The 17,657-nt window shown below is 35.5% G+C and overlaps 1 protein-coding gene across 5 annotated transcripts in view; it reads left to right on the forward strand.

Moving 5' to 3' along the window:
- The window catches only part of STXBP5 (syntaxin binding protein 5), a 197,290-nt gene that overhangs the window by 87,727 nt on the left and 91,906 nt on the right, over positions 1–17,657 (forward strand). For all 5 annotated transcript variants that reach the window (XR_005241596.2, XM_038002284.2, XM_038002282.2 and 2 more), the window contains one exon: positions 10,402–10,480. Coding sequence is in view for 4 of the 5 variants with exons in the window: in XM_038002284.2 (XP_037858212.1) it covers positions 10,402–10,480 (79 nt within the window). In the remaining variant the exon portion in view is untranslated. The remainder of the gene's footprint in view (positions 1–10,401; positions 10,481–17,657) is intronic.

Here is a 17,657-nt window from a genome sequence, read left to right on the forward strand (position 1 = left end):
ATCAGTTTCTACAGTGATTATATTGTCTTAGCAGAAAAGCTAAAATTATTTTTAAATGAAAGAGACAATATGTGACTTAAATGTTTTCTCATAATTAGAATCCAAATGAAATATAAATGAAGTGGATTTTTTTCTGTGGCTGGTGTTAAAAATTAGCATGGTATTTGTGTACAGTGTAGCAGTCTAGTAGTAGATGGCCAGAATTTTATATAAAGTAAGGTATATTTATTTTATTTTATATAAACTATATGTAGAAAATCTGAATTCCTTTCAGGTGTAATAAGGTTTCCACCTTTATTTTTGGCAGTAAAAACTACCGAGTGACAGGTAACCTACCAAAGCTAAATTCATGTTGACTACAACTGAATTCATGGCAAAGCTGAGTACTTTTTTTGGTTTGTTTTTTTGAGACAGAGTCTTGCTCTTGTCGCCCAGGCTGGAGTGCAATGGCGCGATGTTGACACACCGCAACCTCTGCTTCCCAGGTTCAAGCGATTCTCCTGCCCCAGCCTCCTGAGTAGCTGGGATTACAGGTGCCCGCCACCACACCCGGCTAATTTTTTGTGTTTTTAGTAGAGATGGGGTTTCGCCATATTGGCCAGGCTGGTCTCAAACTCCTGACCTCAGGTGATCCACCCGCCTCAGCCTCCCCAAGTGCTGGCATTACAGGCTTGCGCCACCATGCCTGGCCAACTGAGTACATTTTTATACATTAAAGTACAAAACTACATTCGGCATACCATAACAAGGTATCAGCTATTCCATAGAGATCACATTTGTGGTTTATCATTTTCATTATATTAACTGTTGCAAAGGATTGAAATTTTGTTCTACTTTCTCATTATTATTTTCTGTTGTGGTTTCTTGCTCTTAATTTCTAACCAAACAGTTATGGTAAATTAGTTTAAATATACTAACCTTTTACAATTGAGTGCTTTTTCACTTTTTCTTATTTAAGTTCATCTAATGGTTGTTCAAGTATCTTAGTCTTCAAAAACATTTACAGTATTACCTTGATTGCCAAGAACTGATTATAATTTAAGACTCCTACCAGTACTTTACTATGAGTTGTAGTGTTAGGGTATTTAGTGTTAAAAATAGGTTAAGATATCCTTGAAGAATCTGTTCAGAAGATACTATGTTACATTTATATAACATGGGATTTTGAAGCCAGAAGAGTTGTGGTTAAGCACTAATTCCATAGTTTCTGGCTCTGTGACCTTGAGGAAGTCATTTAACATTTTTGAGTCTTAATGTTCTCACCCATGAATGCAAATAATAATGAAACTTTACCTAGCCTCATATAGTTGTTGTGAAGATTATATTTACTCATTCTACAAATATTTGTTGGTTCTACTATGTGATAGGCACTTTTCTTAGCTGTGGTTCAGATAATCAAAATGTAAGTGAAATTACCCAGAAATTATGAGGTGCTATTCGTATATGGCTCTAGGAAATGTCGGTATGGAAATGGTTATGTACTTGGTAGAATAGATTAGTGAACCCCCAAAATATATTCCACAAAGACCAGTTTTTCTTATATTGATGATTTGTTTGATGGAAAAGGTATGCCATAGTGAAAGAAGTTTTAGAAATGCTGAATTAAAGATGAGCATTTTTCTTCAATTTAACACTCAGCAGGTTATTTTTTACTACCAAAAACAAACCAACAGTGATAGTTCCCTTTAATCTCATTTTTATGCATCTCAAACATTTCCCTGGCAATCAGACAATCTGTAATCTACTTGCAAGTGCTATGTGTGAAATACCTTGTGGAGATCATTTCTTTTCTCTGAGACTTGAGCTTTATTATTTGTAAAATGTCAAGATTGAACAGGATTTTTAAGCTATAAAGTTTAGTGAATATATTAAAATTAAGCAGGATTTGGTTCCATATAATGACTCTGCAGTTATTTCCTTTCAGCAGGCCATAGATTCTGTATCTCTGTATGGTACATCGAGGAGTAAACTGTTTCTCTTTTGGCTTGTTTCTCTCCCATGGCAGATAGGGTTTCATTATTACTTAGGAGGTATCGGCATGGCTCACATTCTTACCTTGAAGCACTCATCTTGGTTTTGTAATTTGCTGGGCCAGGGCCTCACAGGACCTCCCCTCTGGCGCAGGGTTGGGGGTGATGTGTTACAGAGTAAGATTTTTTGTGATTGTCAGCTTTACCAGAATCAGATGGTTTCCTAAGGAAATGGAGATTATAGACCAGGGTGCCTTTCCTGGACCACATTGGAAGGAGAGGAATTGTCTCGGGCCACGCGTAAAATACACTAACACTAATGATAGCTGATGAGCTAAAAAAAAAAAAAAAAAAAATCTCATAATGTTTTAAGTAAGTTTACTAATTTGTGTTGGGCCACATTGAAAGCTGTCCTGGGCTACATGTGGCCTGCAGGCTGTGGTTGGACAAGCTTGTGCTAGACAGTCAAAACCTGTAGATTTTTGCTACAGGAAATGGTGTTTTAAATTTAGTTTCTGAAGCTTATTCATCAATGCAATCAATCTGTTTATCAAAAAGTAAACCAAGATTGGGGAACTTTTATTCTGTTGAAAGTCACTGAGGGAAAAATAAAATTCAAGTTCACCTAAGTGCATCAGCTTACTATGTTAAGGATGAGATGTGCAAAGAATTCCATTAATCTGCTTTTAAGATTCACCTGAAACCTAAAACATTCAGTAAATAATAAAACTATACTACTCAGTTCCTTATATGGTTCATTACAAACCTTTCCCAGTTTATGTATTTGAAAAGACTTACCAGACTCCACAGAGCATACTCAAATAAGACCATGATTTAAAGGCAAAGGATATGATACAGCAGGAGAAAGAGAATGCAGGCAGGTGCTCTGAAACATCCCTCCCCTATGTGAGCTCCCAGTGAGCACTTACACACGAGGATTGTACTGAGTACACCTCGAGTCACCAAGATCTGGCTTCTGAAGAGCTCCACAGAAACTCTCAGGAAGGCCCTTGTAATGATCAAGCCAGTCTTGCTAATAAATCAGCTAGGCCGGTTGCCAACCTTCAGCAAAACTATACTCTGGTGGTTACCAGGGAAGTTTTGGGCCTTAAACAACACGTCATAAATCCCACTGTCCTTTTCTTTGCCAAAAGTAAAAAAACAGTCAGGGGTCCAAGTCCAGCCGTAAATCAACTCTATACATCTTTTAGGAGGGAACAACCCTCCTCCCCTTTTCAGATTAGTATTAGCAATGTGATTCTTCAGTTTGTCTTTTTATTTTCTAGAACATCACTGTCCAATAGAAAGGTAATGTGAGCTGTGTGTGTAATTCTTAATTTACTAGTAACCGTATTAAAAACAGTAATAAGAAACAGGTAAAACTAATTTTAATAACATGTTCTTTAATCCCAAATATGCAAAATTAGTTCATCATGTAATCAATGTATAAAATTGAGATATTTTATTCTTTTTTTGTACTAAATATTTGCAATCTAGTGTGTATTTAGCATGTCTTAACTTGGACTAGCTACATTTTAAGTGCCCTGCTGTCCATGCATTTTAAATGCACAGTAGACTTATGGCTACCCTATTGGATAGCCATGCTAGATTGAGAACTTCAGTGTAACAAGTGTAACACTGAAAATACATTCCTCATCCTAACTGGCAAAATTAAAACTTTAGAAAGCAACTGTTTTTGTCAGTAATCTTTATTCATTTTTAATAGATCTTTATTCATTGAATAAACATTTATTGAGCACCTCCTATGTACCAGAGACTAATTACTGAAAATATACTGGGCTGAAGAGCTCATTGTCAAGTGAATGAAAATGATCTATAAACTGATAAATATAATACATCGTGATTAATGCCGATAAAGGCATGTATAACACGATGTGGAAACAAATAAGTGGTGACTGGTTTTGGGTAAAAGGTGTTGGACTATTTCACCAATTCAGGGTATATGAACTTGGTCTTAAAGGATGATAGTGGTGGTATAAGACAGCAAAGAGCAGGGCAAAGTTATCTTATAAGGCACAAAGACATAAACAAAAGTGGGGTGTTCATGGAAAACTACTAATAGTTTAATATGACCAGAGTTTAAAACACCTTTGGGCAAGTAGCAGGAAATGAAAACAGAACCATGTAGAGAGGCAAGATTATATATCAAAGTATGATAAAAAGTTTGAACTTCATAATGGAGACCTAGTAATTGAGTTTATAGTGAAAAGAATCAAGTTTACATCTTAAAAATATCAGTTTAATGATAGTACATCTGGTGGGCTGGAGGCAGAAGAGGGTGGCTAATTAGGAAGCTATTGCATTAATAAACAAATAATGGAGATTTCATTAGAGGAAATGGGAAGAAATGGACATGTAGGAATGAAATTCTGGAATTAGAATCAATAGGACTTAAACCAATTATTTGTGGTTTGGTGGTTTGAGGGGTGGGGAAATAGGGCATAGTAAGAAGGAGAAATCAGATGTGGCATGGAAGTTTATGTGAGTTATTAAGTCAGGTTTTATAATTAATCAGACCTTTAAACTGACTAGTTACGGTAGTTCATAGGTAGTTAAAAGAACAAGCACATATTTTTGTTCCTCCAGTGGCATAGCATTTAAGAAGTAAAATGACACCTAGTGGTGAAATCCTTTAAATGTCTTTTCATTTGTATGTGCTTAAAATCATGGGTAGTGCCTTATTATTTGATTTGATTTAGAAAATGCTTAGCCTAGAATTACAGATGAATAAATAAACCTATCTAGACCATAAGCAGTAATCAGAGACATTATTTAAAATATCTTCTATGCATATCAAAGGTTTGTTTTTTTCCAAGCAAAAATAATACAGGATGATCACTCTAAACACTGCAACATTTTTCATTTGCAAAGAAAATGAAACGACTCTATTAGCATCCTCTCAGAGGGACCGAAATAAAAGTTAACTTATAAAGGAATAATAATCAGACTGACTTAGACTTGTAAGTCTGAATGTTAGAACACAATAGAGCAGTATCAAAGGACTACTGAACAGGAAGAAAGTTAAGAGTTTCGTACCTAGCCAGGTTTTTTGCAAGATTATAGAAGCTCAGACTTGGAAGGATTTAGCAAATACCATCTAATGTCCTTTAGAATTTGTTCCAACCTCCGAAAGATTGATGTTGAATATTGAAATAAGTTAAAGGAGTTTATTTCTGAATAATTGTTTCACTTCATAAAACAAAATCATGTTTGAACCGACATATAAAATTTGTGTCTATAATCCCAAATTCTGTCAGCCTGACTCTCCCGCTAGAACTCTGCATGGTAGAAAGAGGATATAAACCAGCTGACCTTCTTCAGAGCAAACATTTAAATTTTTTACTGAAAGGTCATATACATCTCTATATAGTTTGGAATAGAGGTTGAAGTTCTTAATTTATTCCTTGTATGACACAAGGGACTACTTTTCAAATTTAAGCCTCCTTTTTTCAATACCTTGTATTTTCCTTGCAATTCTCTCTCCCACCTCAGCAGTCCTTTCCTTTCTCCTGGCAGTTCTTTCCAGTTCCTTGGTTACTTCTGTCACTTCTTGGTTCTTATAAATTGGGCTGCTAGAGATTAAAGATTCCATGTACAATCATTTCTTCATAAGGAGGGGAAAGCGCTGATTCTCTAGGATCTTAAATTAAGACAGGATTAAATGTTCCATTACCAGTCAGTATACAGGTATATATTTATAAAAATTTAATATGGGTGATATTTCGTACTAGTGAGGAGAGAATGATGGTTCAATAAATTGGCCTGGCAAGTAAATATTTATGTCAAAACCCATCTGATTATACACTTTAAATATGTGTACTTTTGTTTAGCAGTTATAGCGTACTTTTGTTTAGCAGTTATAGCTCATTAGAGCTATAAAACTAGCCTAGCACTCAGATGATTGATAGCTTATTAATTATTAAGAGGAAAATGTCTTCCCTGTATCAAAATACACATCAGAAAATAATTAATGTAATAGATGAATCTATTCAAAACTATAAGAAAAAGCAGATTTATGTGATTTTGGTGTGGGGAAGAACTTTCCAAGCATAAAACCAAAGAGGGGAGTGACCAAAAACACTAATAGTTTTTTTTCATACACATATCTCATTACACATATACAATCCTATCCTACCAGTTCCTTCTCCCTCAGCCTTTTCCCATGTTAGCAGCCCATTCTCCTTTCTTCTCCCACGAGGTAAGCTGTGTCAAAAATCTTACAGATGTTCTTCTAAAATATAGATATTTCTGAAATTTCGTATATTAACACATATACACACAAATAAACATGAGATTATTTTTCTGTTCATTGTTTTACAAAAAGTAGGATTATGTTAGCTATCTTTTTGCATCTTTAAAATTTTTTTAAATTTTTACGAGTACATAATAGGTATATATATTTGTGAGGTACATGAGATATTTTGATACAGGCATACAATGTGAAATAAGCACATCATAGAGAATGGGGTATTAATCCCCTCAAACATTTATGCCTTTGAGTTACAGTAGGGTGACTATAGTTCAATAATAATTGTACATTTTAAAATAACTTTTAAAGAGCAGAACTGGATTGTTTTTAACCCTTTTTTGCATCTGAATCACTGTACTTTAGGAAGATTCCTCCAAATGTTCTAGCATTTCATTTATGTTAATGGCTGTGTAAGGGCCAGTTGTTTCTATCACAACTTATTCAGCTATTTCAAATTAGTGGGCATTCCCTTTGTTTTTATTTCTTAAACATTGCAAACTATGCTGCAGCTACCATCTTTGTACATATGCTATAGAAATTGGTCCTTTTGTTTATATGGAATAAATGCTTCGGAGTACAATTTCTACCCCTAAATATTGACGTTTTATTATTTCTAATAAATGTTCTCAAACCATTTTTCAAAAAAACTATATCCTTCAGATTTCTACCAGCCATGTATGAGTATCTGTTTCCCAATGTACTTGCCAGTAATAGGTGTTATGACTCATTTTACTTTTTTTTTTTTTTTTAACTTCCTGTTTGCTCAGGATCTCAAAGTCGGCCAGAAATGAGTGACTGGGTCCTTCTCCGTTCCTCACTCTTTCCTGGGCCGGCAGCATTTTAGACCCCCAGGAATGTGTCTAGTTTTCTGAGCTTTTCTTTTAAATTTCTGCCTGAGTTCCATTTGCTTCAACTGAAACTACAGCCTTAGATAGCTGTAATACTTCCAACAGATTGCATTTATTCTGGGATGCCCTGGAGGTAGGGACTTTTGTCTCCCATGTTTGAGGTGTCAAGTGAGATAGCCACAGCATTTTGGGAATAGTGTTTTCCAGAGAGCTGCAAGTTCATACAAAATGTCGATTGCGCTGTAGCAAAAATGTTTTTAACAGAGCTCCAAGAAAACTTCAGTCCTCTCTGTTGGCTAATACTACTGCATTTTCATGGCTAGCCTACCACTGAGCTGGGTAGACAGGGGATAGAAATAGACCTTCCTTAAAAATATCACAGTTCCCTGTTTCCGGACCCCTCATGTTACTGAAGTTCAGTAGTTTCTATTGGGTAGATGATTTTTCATCTTGTTAGCGGCTTGGTCATTCTCCAGAGTTCTGAAATGGTTAACTTTAGTTGTTTTACTAGTAGTTTCATTTTTGTGGGAGAGCAAGTTCACCAAGGTCCTCCTGTTGTTGGTGGCATATATCTGAGTTGCCGGTAGTGTATCCGTATGGGTCTGCAGTAACCTTCATTCTTGCCTCTTCAGAAGAAAGAATTCAACTGAGGGGCAAAACAGAAAAAGAGACCAAGGCAAGTTTCCGAGCAGGAGTGGAAGTTTATTAGAAAGGCTTTAGAACAGGGAAGAAACACTTGAAAGAGACCCAGGTGGGCAACTTGGAGAACGAGTGCAGTGTTTAGCTCTGACCCTAGGACTTCATAGGCATGCCCCTTTCCCACGATTCTTCCCTTACGGTGGGCTGCCCGTATGTGTGGTGCCCTCCTTACCCTTGGGAGGTGGCCACGTGCAGTGTGTTTAGGAATTCGTACACTTGTCCATCTGAGGTTTTTCTCCGTTTTCCAGTGGAGTGCCCCGCCCCCCGCGAAGGTCATACTCCACCATGTTGTTACTTACCGCCCATGCCTGGGAAGTTGCCTCTCCCTGGCACTAGCATTCAGTTAACACTTCAGTGCAGCAGGTGTGGACCATCAGGAAATGGGTTCTCCCTGGCACCAGCTGCCAATTTATCACTTTTAGTGAGGCAGTGCGATAATTGTCAAACCACTGTCGAACCATCACCCAACATTTCTAGAGCCCTCTCCTGCCCCGCTCATGCCTGTCTCCCTACCTGTAATATTCACTGTATCATCTTGGAAGTCGATCTTTTTGGTAGTTTCCTTAGCTGTTCATAAGCAGTTAGTCTACCAGGTGTACTTTAAGATCATTTTGTCCAAATTCAAGAAAAGCTGTTGAAACTCTAATTACATTAAATTTGTACATTAATTTTGGAAGAATACATATTTTAGGATTTCACATTTTCTTAAATTGCAACTTATTGAGGCTGATAGACTTGATTATTTAGATGTGTACTTCTGTACAATTTTTTTTAATTTGTAAGAATTCACTAGGGAAAATATTTGCAACATACATGATTGACAGAATGTTAATAAGCCTGGAATGTAAGATTTATTTTCTAATACAAGGAAGATGACATAGAAGCATTGATAAAGGACAGCAAACTATTTTTTAAAAGAAGTATACATGACCAGTTAGGGATCCAAACAAATCAGATTAGAATAAGTTACCCTTTTTATTTAACAATCAGCAAAAAGAAGAAAAATTGCTACGGGAAGGTATGGCAAAATACATGTCTCACGCTGCTGATAGAACTGTAAATTGGCACAACCTCTCTGGAATACAGCTTTACCCAGATATACTATATGCCAAACAATGTTTGTCACCGGGATACTACAACAGAAAACAAATACACTAAAAAAGTTCGCTTTCCTGGCCGGGTGCGGTGACTCATGCCTGCAATCCCAGCACTTCAGGAGACGGAGGCAGGCAGATCCCTTGAGCCCGGAGTTGGAGACCAGCCTGGGTAACATGGTAAAACCCCATCTGTCATCTCTACAAAAAATTTAAAACAATGTATCCAGACATGGTGATATGCACCTGTGGTCCAATTACTTGAGAGGCTGTGATGGGAGGCTCACTTAAGCCCAGGAAGTTGAGGCTGTGGTGAGCCATGATCATGCCACTGTACTCCAACCTGGGCTGCAGGAGTGAGACCCTGTCTCAAAAAAAGAAAAAAAAATTTACTTGCCTAGAATTTATATACATGCCAGTTAGGCAAACAGTAAACAAAGAAGTTAAATATAAAGAATACTAGAATGTGACAAGTGCTATGGAGAAAAAATAAAGCTGTGAAAGAGGTAAGAGGTGTTGGGTTAGGGGTGAGTGTCAGGAATTCCTCAGACCATTCCTAAGTTAGGTGATTTGTCAGAAGAAATATAATAATGTGGACAGAAATTCTGATGCACTCTAACATTTAGAGTATTTTTTGTATGCCAGTTTATAACCACTGGTTATTACAACTGGCCCACTCACTTTTTAATCTCCATTTCTATTTCAATTAAACTCATTTGAGTAAAGGTACCAGGCTAAAATATATATATAAGAATGTTGTTATCTTTTCCTTCATTCTTGTTAGCCTTTGTTGAGATCTAACAGATACACTGTATTCCAGCAATAGATTAAATGAACTCCAAGACAGTGGTTAATCTCTGAAATATGGGAAATAAATGTTGTATTTTCTTTCTTTCTTTCTTTCTTTCTTTTTTATTTTTTAGTTTTCTATAGTTTCTGTAGTGAATATGTAGAAATAGATAACTGAAATCAACATTTTAAAAAATATTTAGAATTCTTTGACAAAATGAGTCTAACACATTTTATAGAGGTTGGTGTATTTTAGCAGTCTTTTGGGTATTACAGTGGATGTATTTACTTGAGAATAAATATAAATGATTTTATTAGTATAGGGCTTAATATTGCAGCCTGTCACACTGGGGTGAAAATGTGATGTAGATTTGTTTTTCTCAAATCTTGCTATTTTAAAATGAATTCATTTAGCAAGTTGAAATTTTATTTTGCTTATCTGCAATTAAGAACATTGGAAAAACTAGCAATTTCTCCTGCTAGAATTTTGTTACATAAATGTTCTCACTAAGTTATTAATTACATTTGCTTTTTAGCACCAAATTTCAAAGAGTAACTTTGCTTGATCATTTAAAAAATATCTTATCGTGTATTAAATGCCTCTTTCAAAATCACTTTAAAGTGTTTCATGGTGGATTTCATTATATTTCACTTTCATTTTGTAAACTATCAATGTAAGAATGTAGAGTAAATTAGAATTTTAGAATTTAATGCAGGAAAATATATTTTAGGAAAACAGTTAAAGGATGGGAAGAAGCCAGAACCATGCAAACCTATCCTCAAGGTGGAATTCAAAACGACTAGATCTGGGTAAGATTTTACTTCATTGCCAATGTTCATTGTATATAATTCCTCAAATAGCATGGAAGGCTATTTTATCATTAATTTTGAAGGCCTATTTTAGCATGGTCTCCACCATTCTTAAATTTTATGCTTTTTTTTTATTTAACAAAAGAAGTAAATTTGGTAAATTTAGGATAAAATACTTTTGTGCTCTTGTCTTTAGTGGTTTTACACATTATCTTGGAAAGTTTGAATTATTTTTCCTGTTAAACTTCATACCTTCTCTAGATCAGTCTTCAGTAGCAATAGTGTTTATTCACTAGTGGTCATTGTGGAATAATCAGTGAAGAAAAAAAGATTTAAGATTGAACTATTTTTACTATATATGATATGAAAGTTATATGTATTCTTCAGAAATTAAATCTCATATAAGAGTATCTGCCAATTATGAAAATAATTACTGTTTAATATTGAGAGTTTGTTGGTTGTATTTGAAGATATTGATTGTCACTATATGAATTAGGTATGAAAATTAGATTGCTTAAACATTTATATATTTTACATATATTTTTGTATGTGTCAAATGTTAGATTAAAAAATATAATAAAGAAAAAAAATATAAAATGTCTGTGAAAATTCCACATCTCTTTAACTTCCAAAAGAAAGCCTTTTATTTATGTTCTAGCTCCCCAGGAAAAGTATGTGGTTTTATTTACTATGGCTTTTATTTGCTACAGCTATGTTGGACAGTGAATATATATGGTATAGTGCAGAGGTTCTCAAGTTGTGGTCCCTTGGCCAACAGCATTAGCTGAGAACCTGTTTGAAATGCAAATTCTCAGATTCCACCGTATACCTGCTGAATCAGAAACTCTGGGGTCCGGTCCCAGCAATCTGTGTTTTAACTAGACCTACAGGAAATTCTGATGCACTCTAACATTTAGAAACACTGGTGTATTTTTTGTGTGCCAGTTTATAACCACTGGTTATTACAACTGGCCCACTCACTTTTTAATATCCCCTTCTATTTCAATTAAACTCATTCAAGTAAAGGTACCAGGCTAAAATATATATATATAAGAATGTTGTTGTCTTTTCGTTCATTCTTGTTAGCCTTTGTTGAGATCTAACAGATACACTATATTCCAACAATAGATTAAATGAACTCCAAGAGGTGTAGCATGTTTGACTATTGCATCCTTCATTATGTGACCTGTAGCAGTTATCTGACTTCTTTGTGGTTCATTTTCCTCACTTATGATGTAGATGGATAAAATATCAGACATTAGTTGTGATTAATTGAGATGATAATGTATATAAAACATTTCAAGCAGTTCCTGGTATATAATAAACTCTATAAATGATTGAGAAACCATTTTTTTAGGAAATCCCCTGCCACCAATTGATTTTTATTTTTTACATTTGTCCTACGGCAAAGAAATTAAAATAGGAAAAGCATGGTAGCAAAGAAAGAAAAATAGGGAGAAAACCAGAAAAAAAAATCTATGATTATAATACAAAATGAAATGAATTGGCTAAATATTTAAATTAATAGTGACTAGGTTCTATTCTTGTCTAGCTATTTTAACAAGTATTGACTGGCAACAAAGGCAACAGTGCAGGGAAGATTTTTTCCTCTGTGTTTCACCTGTTCCAGTATTTACTCCTAAAAAATGTTAATATTTATGAGTTCAGGTTTCTTCAAGATGGCAGTAATACTTTTTCTTTCATAGAATTAGAAATGAAAATTTAAAGTGTTCTGCTCTTTTGAAAGCATTTGTAAATACAGTCATCCACTGCCTAACAGTGTCATGATCAATAGTAGACAATATATACAATGATGGTCCCAATAAATTATAATACTGTATTTTACTGTACCTTTTCTGTGTTTATATACACAAATACCATTGTGTTACAGTTGCCTACAATACTTAGTACAGTAATATGCTATATAGGTTTGTAACCTAGGAGTAATAGGCTATACAATATAGCCTAGATATGTAGTATATCATCAAGATTTGTGTAAGTTACACTCTATGATGTTCATACAATGACAAAATTGTCCAGTGATGTATTCCTCAGAAGGTATCCTTTGTCGTTGAATGACATTGTTATACTGTTAAGTGGATCAATAGGATCACCATTTTGTTACAGTGTTCTCTACTTTCTCAATTTCTTTTGTCACCTAAGATGGGAAATTCAGTAAATTAAACATATTTTTCTTTTCTCTCAGTCCCTGGCCTCTTTCCTTGAAATAGCTTTCCACGTTACAATATGCAACCGAAATTGAGAACTGTGCTACCCATTCCCACCTAGAGCAGAATCAGCCTCTATTCATTAAGCTGGGCAGCACTCATCTTTTTCCTGTTCCTATCAGGTATCATAAGCAGATGCCAACAGAATGTATTGTACAGTTCCTGTTGGCAAGTTACCAAATTGTATAAAAAGCCATCCTTTTATTCTCAGGGTCTTCTACGTTTTCTTCTCTTTACCAAGAAATAATTTGAGGTGGATTCCCTATCATCCTTTGTGGCTCAGCAAAACTATGCAACCTTGAAGACACTCTAGCCTCATTGGCCAGATTACGTCCTCCAATAATATACTCTCAAAGCATGTAGTACTTTTTCTTTCTACAACCTATACATGTCATTAGTAATGAAATTATTTATTGAATGTATGTCACCCCTATTAAACATTCAGCTCAATGAAAGCATGGTGGTGCTGAATGTGAAGAAGAAGATAGGCAGGTATATTGAAAAGATAGTAATAAAGAGCTAACTGTTAAAAATGCTTAGTTTAATTCTGAGGCAAAGGCGAATTCTGACAAAAAAAAATGAAATTGAGGTTACATAACTTTTATTTTCTGATGAAATAAAGCAAATAAAACTTAGATCTGGAGAAACCAGATGTTCTCTTGCATAGGGAAATAAAGTATTTTAATAGACATGGAACCAGTTCTTTCTTAATAAGAAGTCAGAAGTTAAATGTTAAGTCAATTCCATTGAAGTTGTTTCTTTGAGAAACTAATGTGAATCAGGTATGAAGTCTCGTGGTGAATGGCGGTCAGCACAGTGTTGTGTGAACTCTGGTGTCAGACTACCTGGGTCTGAATCCCACCTCAGATGTTTACTCATTGTGTAATCTAAGGCAAACCAAATAAGCCTTCTCTGCTTGTTGCTTTATCTGTAAAATGGGAATAATAATAATATTATCTACCTCATTGAGTTGTTACAAAAATTAAATAAATATATAAAGCACTTATAACATGCTCTTTATACCAGTTGTCTCACATACATCACTAGTATATGTCTCACACACATCACTAGTATATGTCTCACACATACTGGTTGTTTCAGATGTTTGATTACCTCTGACAAACACCTAAAATGCAGTTGTTCACTTATCGTGCTTCCACAAAGCAAGTGTACAAGTGGCAAGGTTAACCAAATTTTATAACTGAAGAATCTAGTATTCCTTCCTAAATTGAGAATCGTATTTATCTGAGAGAGAAAGGCTGTGATTTTTAAAAAATTTTAGTCCTTTTTGATGTAAAAAAAAAAATTTTAGATATCAAATATGATGGTTCATTAGTGGGTTGTGAAAATAATTTTGCCAGTTGTGACCATCAATTTCTAAATTATAAACTAGAATAGGAAATAGCACTGCATATTTTAAGGGTAAGTATTGATTCATGAAACTTTTATTCAGTAGCATATATTTGTCTGTATACTGGATCATGAAGTAAAATGCACTTCTTCCTATGGGTCATGATTAAAATATTTGAAAGTCCCTGATTTAGTAGAAATAATTGACAATTTGGATTATTAGACTTGGGTCCAAATCCCAGTTCTGCCACTTACTAACTGTATTATCTTTGGTAACTTACCTAACCTCACTGACCTTTTTTCCTTACCTTAGTAAAACAGAGACAATAATTCCCACTTTATGAAATTATTCATGAAGGACTAAATGAAACAATATGTATCTGTCACATTATAGGTATTTGATAAACTCTAGTTTCTTTTCATTTCTACTTTTACACTTTTCTTTTCACTAGTAGACTATATAAGAAGGTGTCAGTGGGGCCAGATTTTCAACAAGAAACAACTTTGGATGGGTTCAAACAGGTACTCAGATGAACTCTAGAGTTTTGAGCTACAGAGCATTAGAAGAGTTAGTTTTCTTCAGAAATGATCACCATTCAAATAATTACCAGCTTTGGGAAAAGCATCTCTTTATTATGGAACCTAAAAGCGAATATTGGATCCTTGAGCAAGACAGCTGACTAGAGGTGCCTGGTGTTCATCCCCATCCTCCCGACACACACACACACAAAAGGACCAAAAAGAACAGACTAGAGCCTCTGAAGGAAAGTGATGGAGTACAGAAAGGAAGTGGCCAGTTCCCCGTGGAGTATGGCAACCCAGGATGACAGCATAGGGGGGAGCAAAACACCCTGACTCTGCTGCCCTGTCTTCCACTTTGAGCCAGGACGCGCTTCCCCTTGTGGAGAAAACATAAGCCAATAGGCCCGCAACAGTCCCCATTACCACTGCAGGCACATGCAGTCCTTCTCTGATAGAATTCTACAGTACTCATAGGCCCGGAGCCCAGTTTGTAGAGCTTCAAGTAACTTCCATGAAGCTGCACTGCTCCAGAGAATGAACAATGTGTGTATCCTCACCACCCCATAACCCAAGCTGCTATAGTATGGTGCCATCTTGAAATTGGAGCCAGTGCTTGAGTGCTCTGCTCAGGGACCAGTAGCCACTTCATTTGTCCACTCTTGAGACTCCACGGTCATTCTACCGTGCTCACATGGGTGACTACAATGCCATGATCCCAGTTGCTCAGAGCCTGTGGCCAGGAACAGTTGTGGCTCTGGTGCCCACACCCATGCAGCATACTGCCCCCCAAAAAACAGATGGTCCTGTACAATGAGGGAGACAGCCCTGGGCTGGCTACAGTACTACATGTCCTTGCTCCTTACAGGAAAAACAGCCCAGCATACCCTCACCTGGCAGATCAGCACGTGAACCAGTTGAACTGGCATGAACCTGTGCCTTCAGTAGGAAAAAAAAGCTCAGCAAACCTGCCTGTAGTAGGTTCACCCCCCAAGTCAACCTGAAAATCAGCCAATCAAACCCAAACCTGGCTAAGCTGTACCACTCTTGCCACAGATGTCTATAACCTAAGTCACTGAGGCACTCACGGACATTGCTGAGATCGTTTATAGCTGAAGAAATTGCATGGAGACTGCATGGTGCCTCCACCCAGAACCAAAGCCAACACACCCTACCCAACTAACATAAGACCCATATACAGGAATAAATCTTTCCCTAAAGAGCTACTCCATAAAACTGGAATGGGTGACTGTTTAACCAAATGTGCAGATTCAGTGTAGGAACACAAATATGAAAAAGCAAGGATGCATGACATCCCCAGAGGAACACAATAATTCTCCAGTAACAGAATCCGAAGAAGAGGAAATTTACCATATGCCCATAAAGAAATTCAAAATAATGGTTTCTTAAAAACAAAACTCAGCAAGATACAAGAGAATACAGATAAACAATTCAACAAAATGAGAAAAAAATAGGAAATGCAACATAGTTAGCATTTTTGAAAAGTACAAACAGAAATCTTGGAACTGAAGAACTTAAATGAAAAATACAATTGAGAATTTCAGCAACAGACTACATCAAGCAAAAGAAAGACTTTCTGAATTTGAAGATAGGTCTTTTGAAATAATCCAGCCAGAGGGTGGAAAAAAAATAAGAATAAAAAGAATGAAGCAAACCCATGGAACTGAAGAGTTGCATTTAAATATACAAATATTCACATAATATTTATAGAGGGAGAGAAGAGATGGAGGAAAGGCACAGAAAACATATTTAATGAAATAGTAGCTGAAAATTGCTCAAGTTGGGAGAGAGATGTATATTCAGATCCAAGAAGCTTAGGAGTTTCAGGTAGATTAAATTCAAAAGGTCCTCTCCAAGACACATTATAATCCAACTGTCAAAAGTCAAAGAGAATTCTAAAAGCAGAAAGAGAAAAGTGTCTTGTCACATGTAAGGGCATCTTTATTAGATTATCAACCAATTTCTCAGCAGAAACCTTGCAGATCAGTAGAGAATGGATGATATATTCAAAATGCTGAAAGAGCAAAAAAACCTGTCAGCTGAGAATACTAACCCAGCAAAACTATCCTTCAGAAATGAACGTGAAATAAACTTTTCCCCAGACAAGCAAAAGCTGAGATAATTCATCACCACTAGATTGGCTTAACAAGAAATGATTATGCTGAGTCCTATGACAAGAAGTGAAAGGCAGGTAATTACTGTCATGAAAACATGAGAAGTTATAAACTCACAGGTAGAGATAAATGTGTAAGCAAACTTGTAATACTCCAATACTATGATGATGGTATGTAAATCTTTCATACCTCACCTGTGAAGGTTAAAAGTCAAAACAGTAATAACTACAGCCACAAGTAGTTGTTAAGGAGCATGCAATAAATAAGAATATATATATATATAACAAAATATATGTTATATATTTATATATATTTTATATATATATATATATAAAACAAAAATGTTTTTTTTGTTGAGAGAAGGGTTGAGAAATGTTGAGAGAAGGGTAAAAGTCTAGAATATTATTATGCAGCTAAAATTAAGTTGTTATCAGCATAAAATACTCTGTTACAACCACGTGATTATTTGTGTTACACTCATGATAACCATCAAGAAAGAAATCACAACAGAGGCACAAACAAAAAAGAGAAAGGAATCAAAGCTTAGTACCATAGAAAAACCACCAAACCACAAAGCCAGACAACAAGAAAGGAAGAATGTAACAAGGAATACAGAAAAACCAGAAAGCGGTTAACGAAATGGCAAGAGTAAGTTTTACCAGTCAGTAATTACCTTGAATATAAGTGGATTAAATTTCCCAATTGTAAAAGAGACAGTGTGAATGGAAAAAAAAAAAAAAAAACTGTATGCTACCTACTATAGACTCACATCACTTGTACAGATACACATAGACTGAAAGTGAAAGTATGGAAAAAGATATTTTGTGCAAACAGAAACCAAAAGTGATCAGGTTTATAAAATATCAGATAAAATAGACATTAAATCAAAAACTGTAAAAAATGACCAAAAAAAAAAGTCATTATGTAACAATGAGGACATCAATT

Source organism: Chlorocebus sabaeus, chromosome 13 (assembly GCF_047675955.1).
Source record: "Chlorocebus sabaeus isolate Y175 chromosome 13, mChlSab1.0.hap1, whole genome shotgun sequence".
NCBI classification, from domain to species: Eukaryota; Metazoa; Chordata; class Mammalia; order Primates; family Cercopithecidae; genus Chlorocebus; species Chlorocebus sabaeus.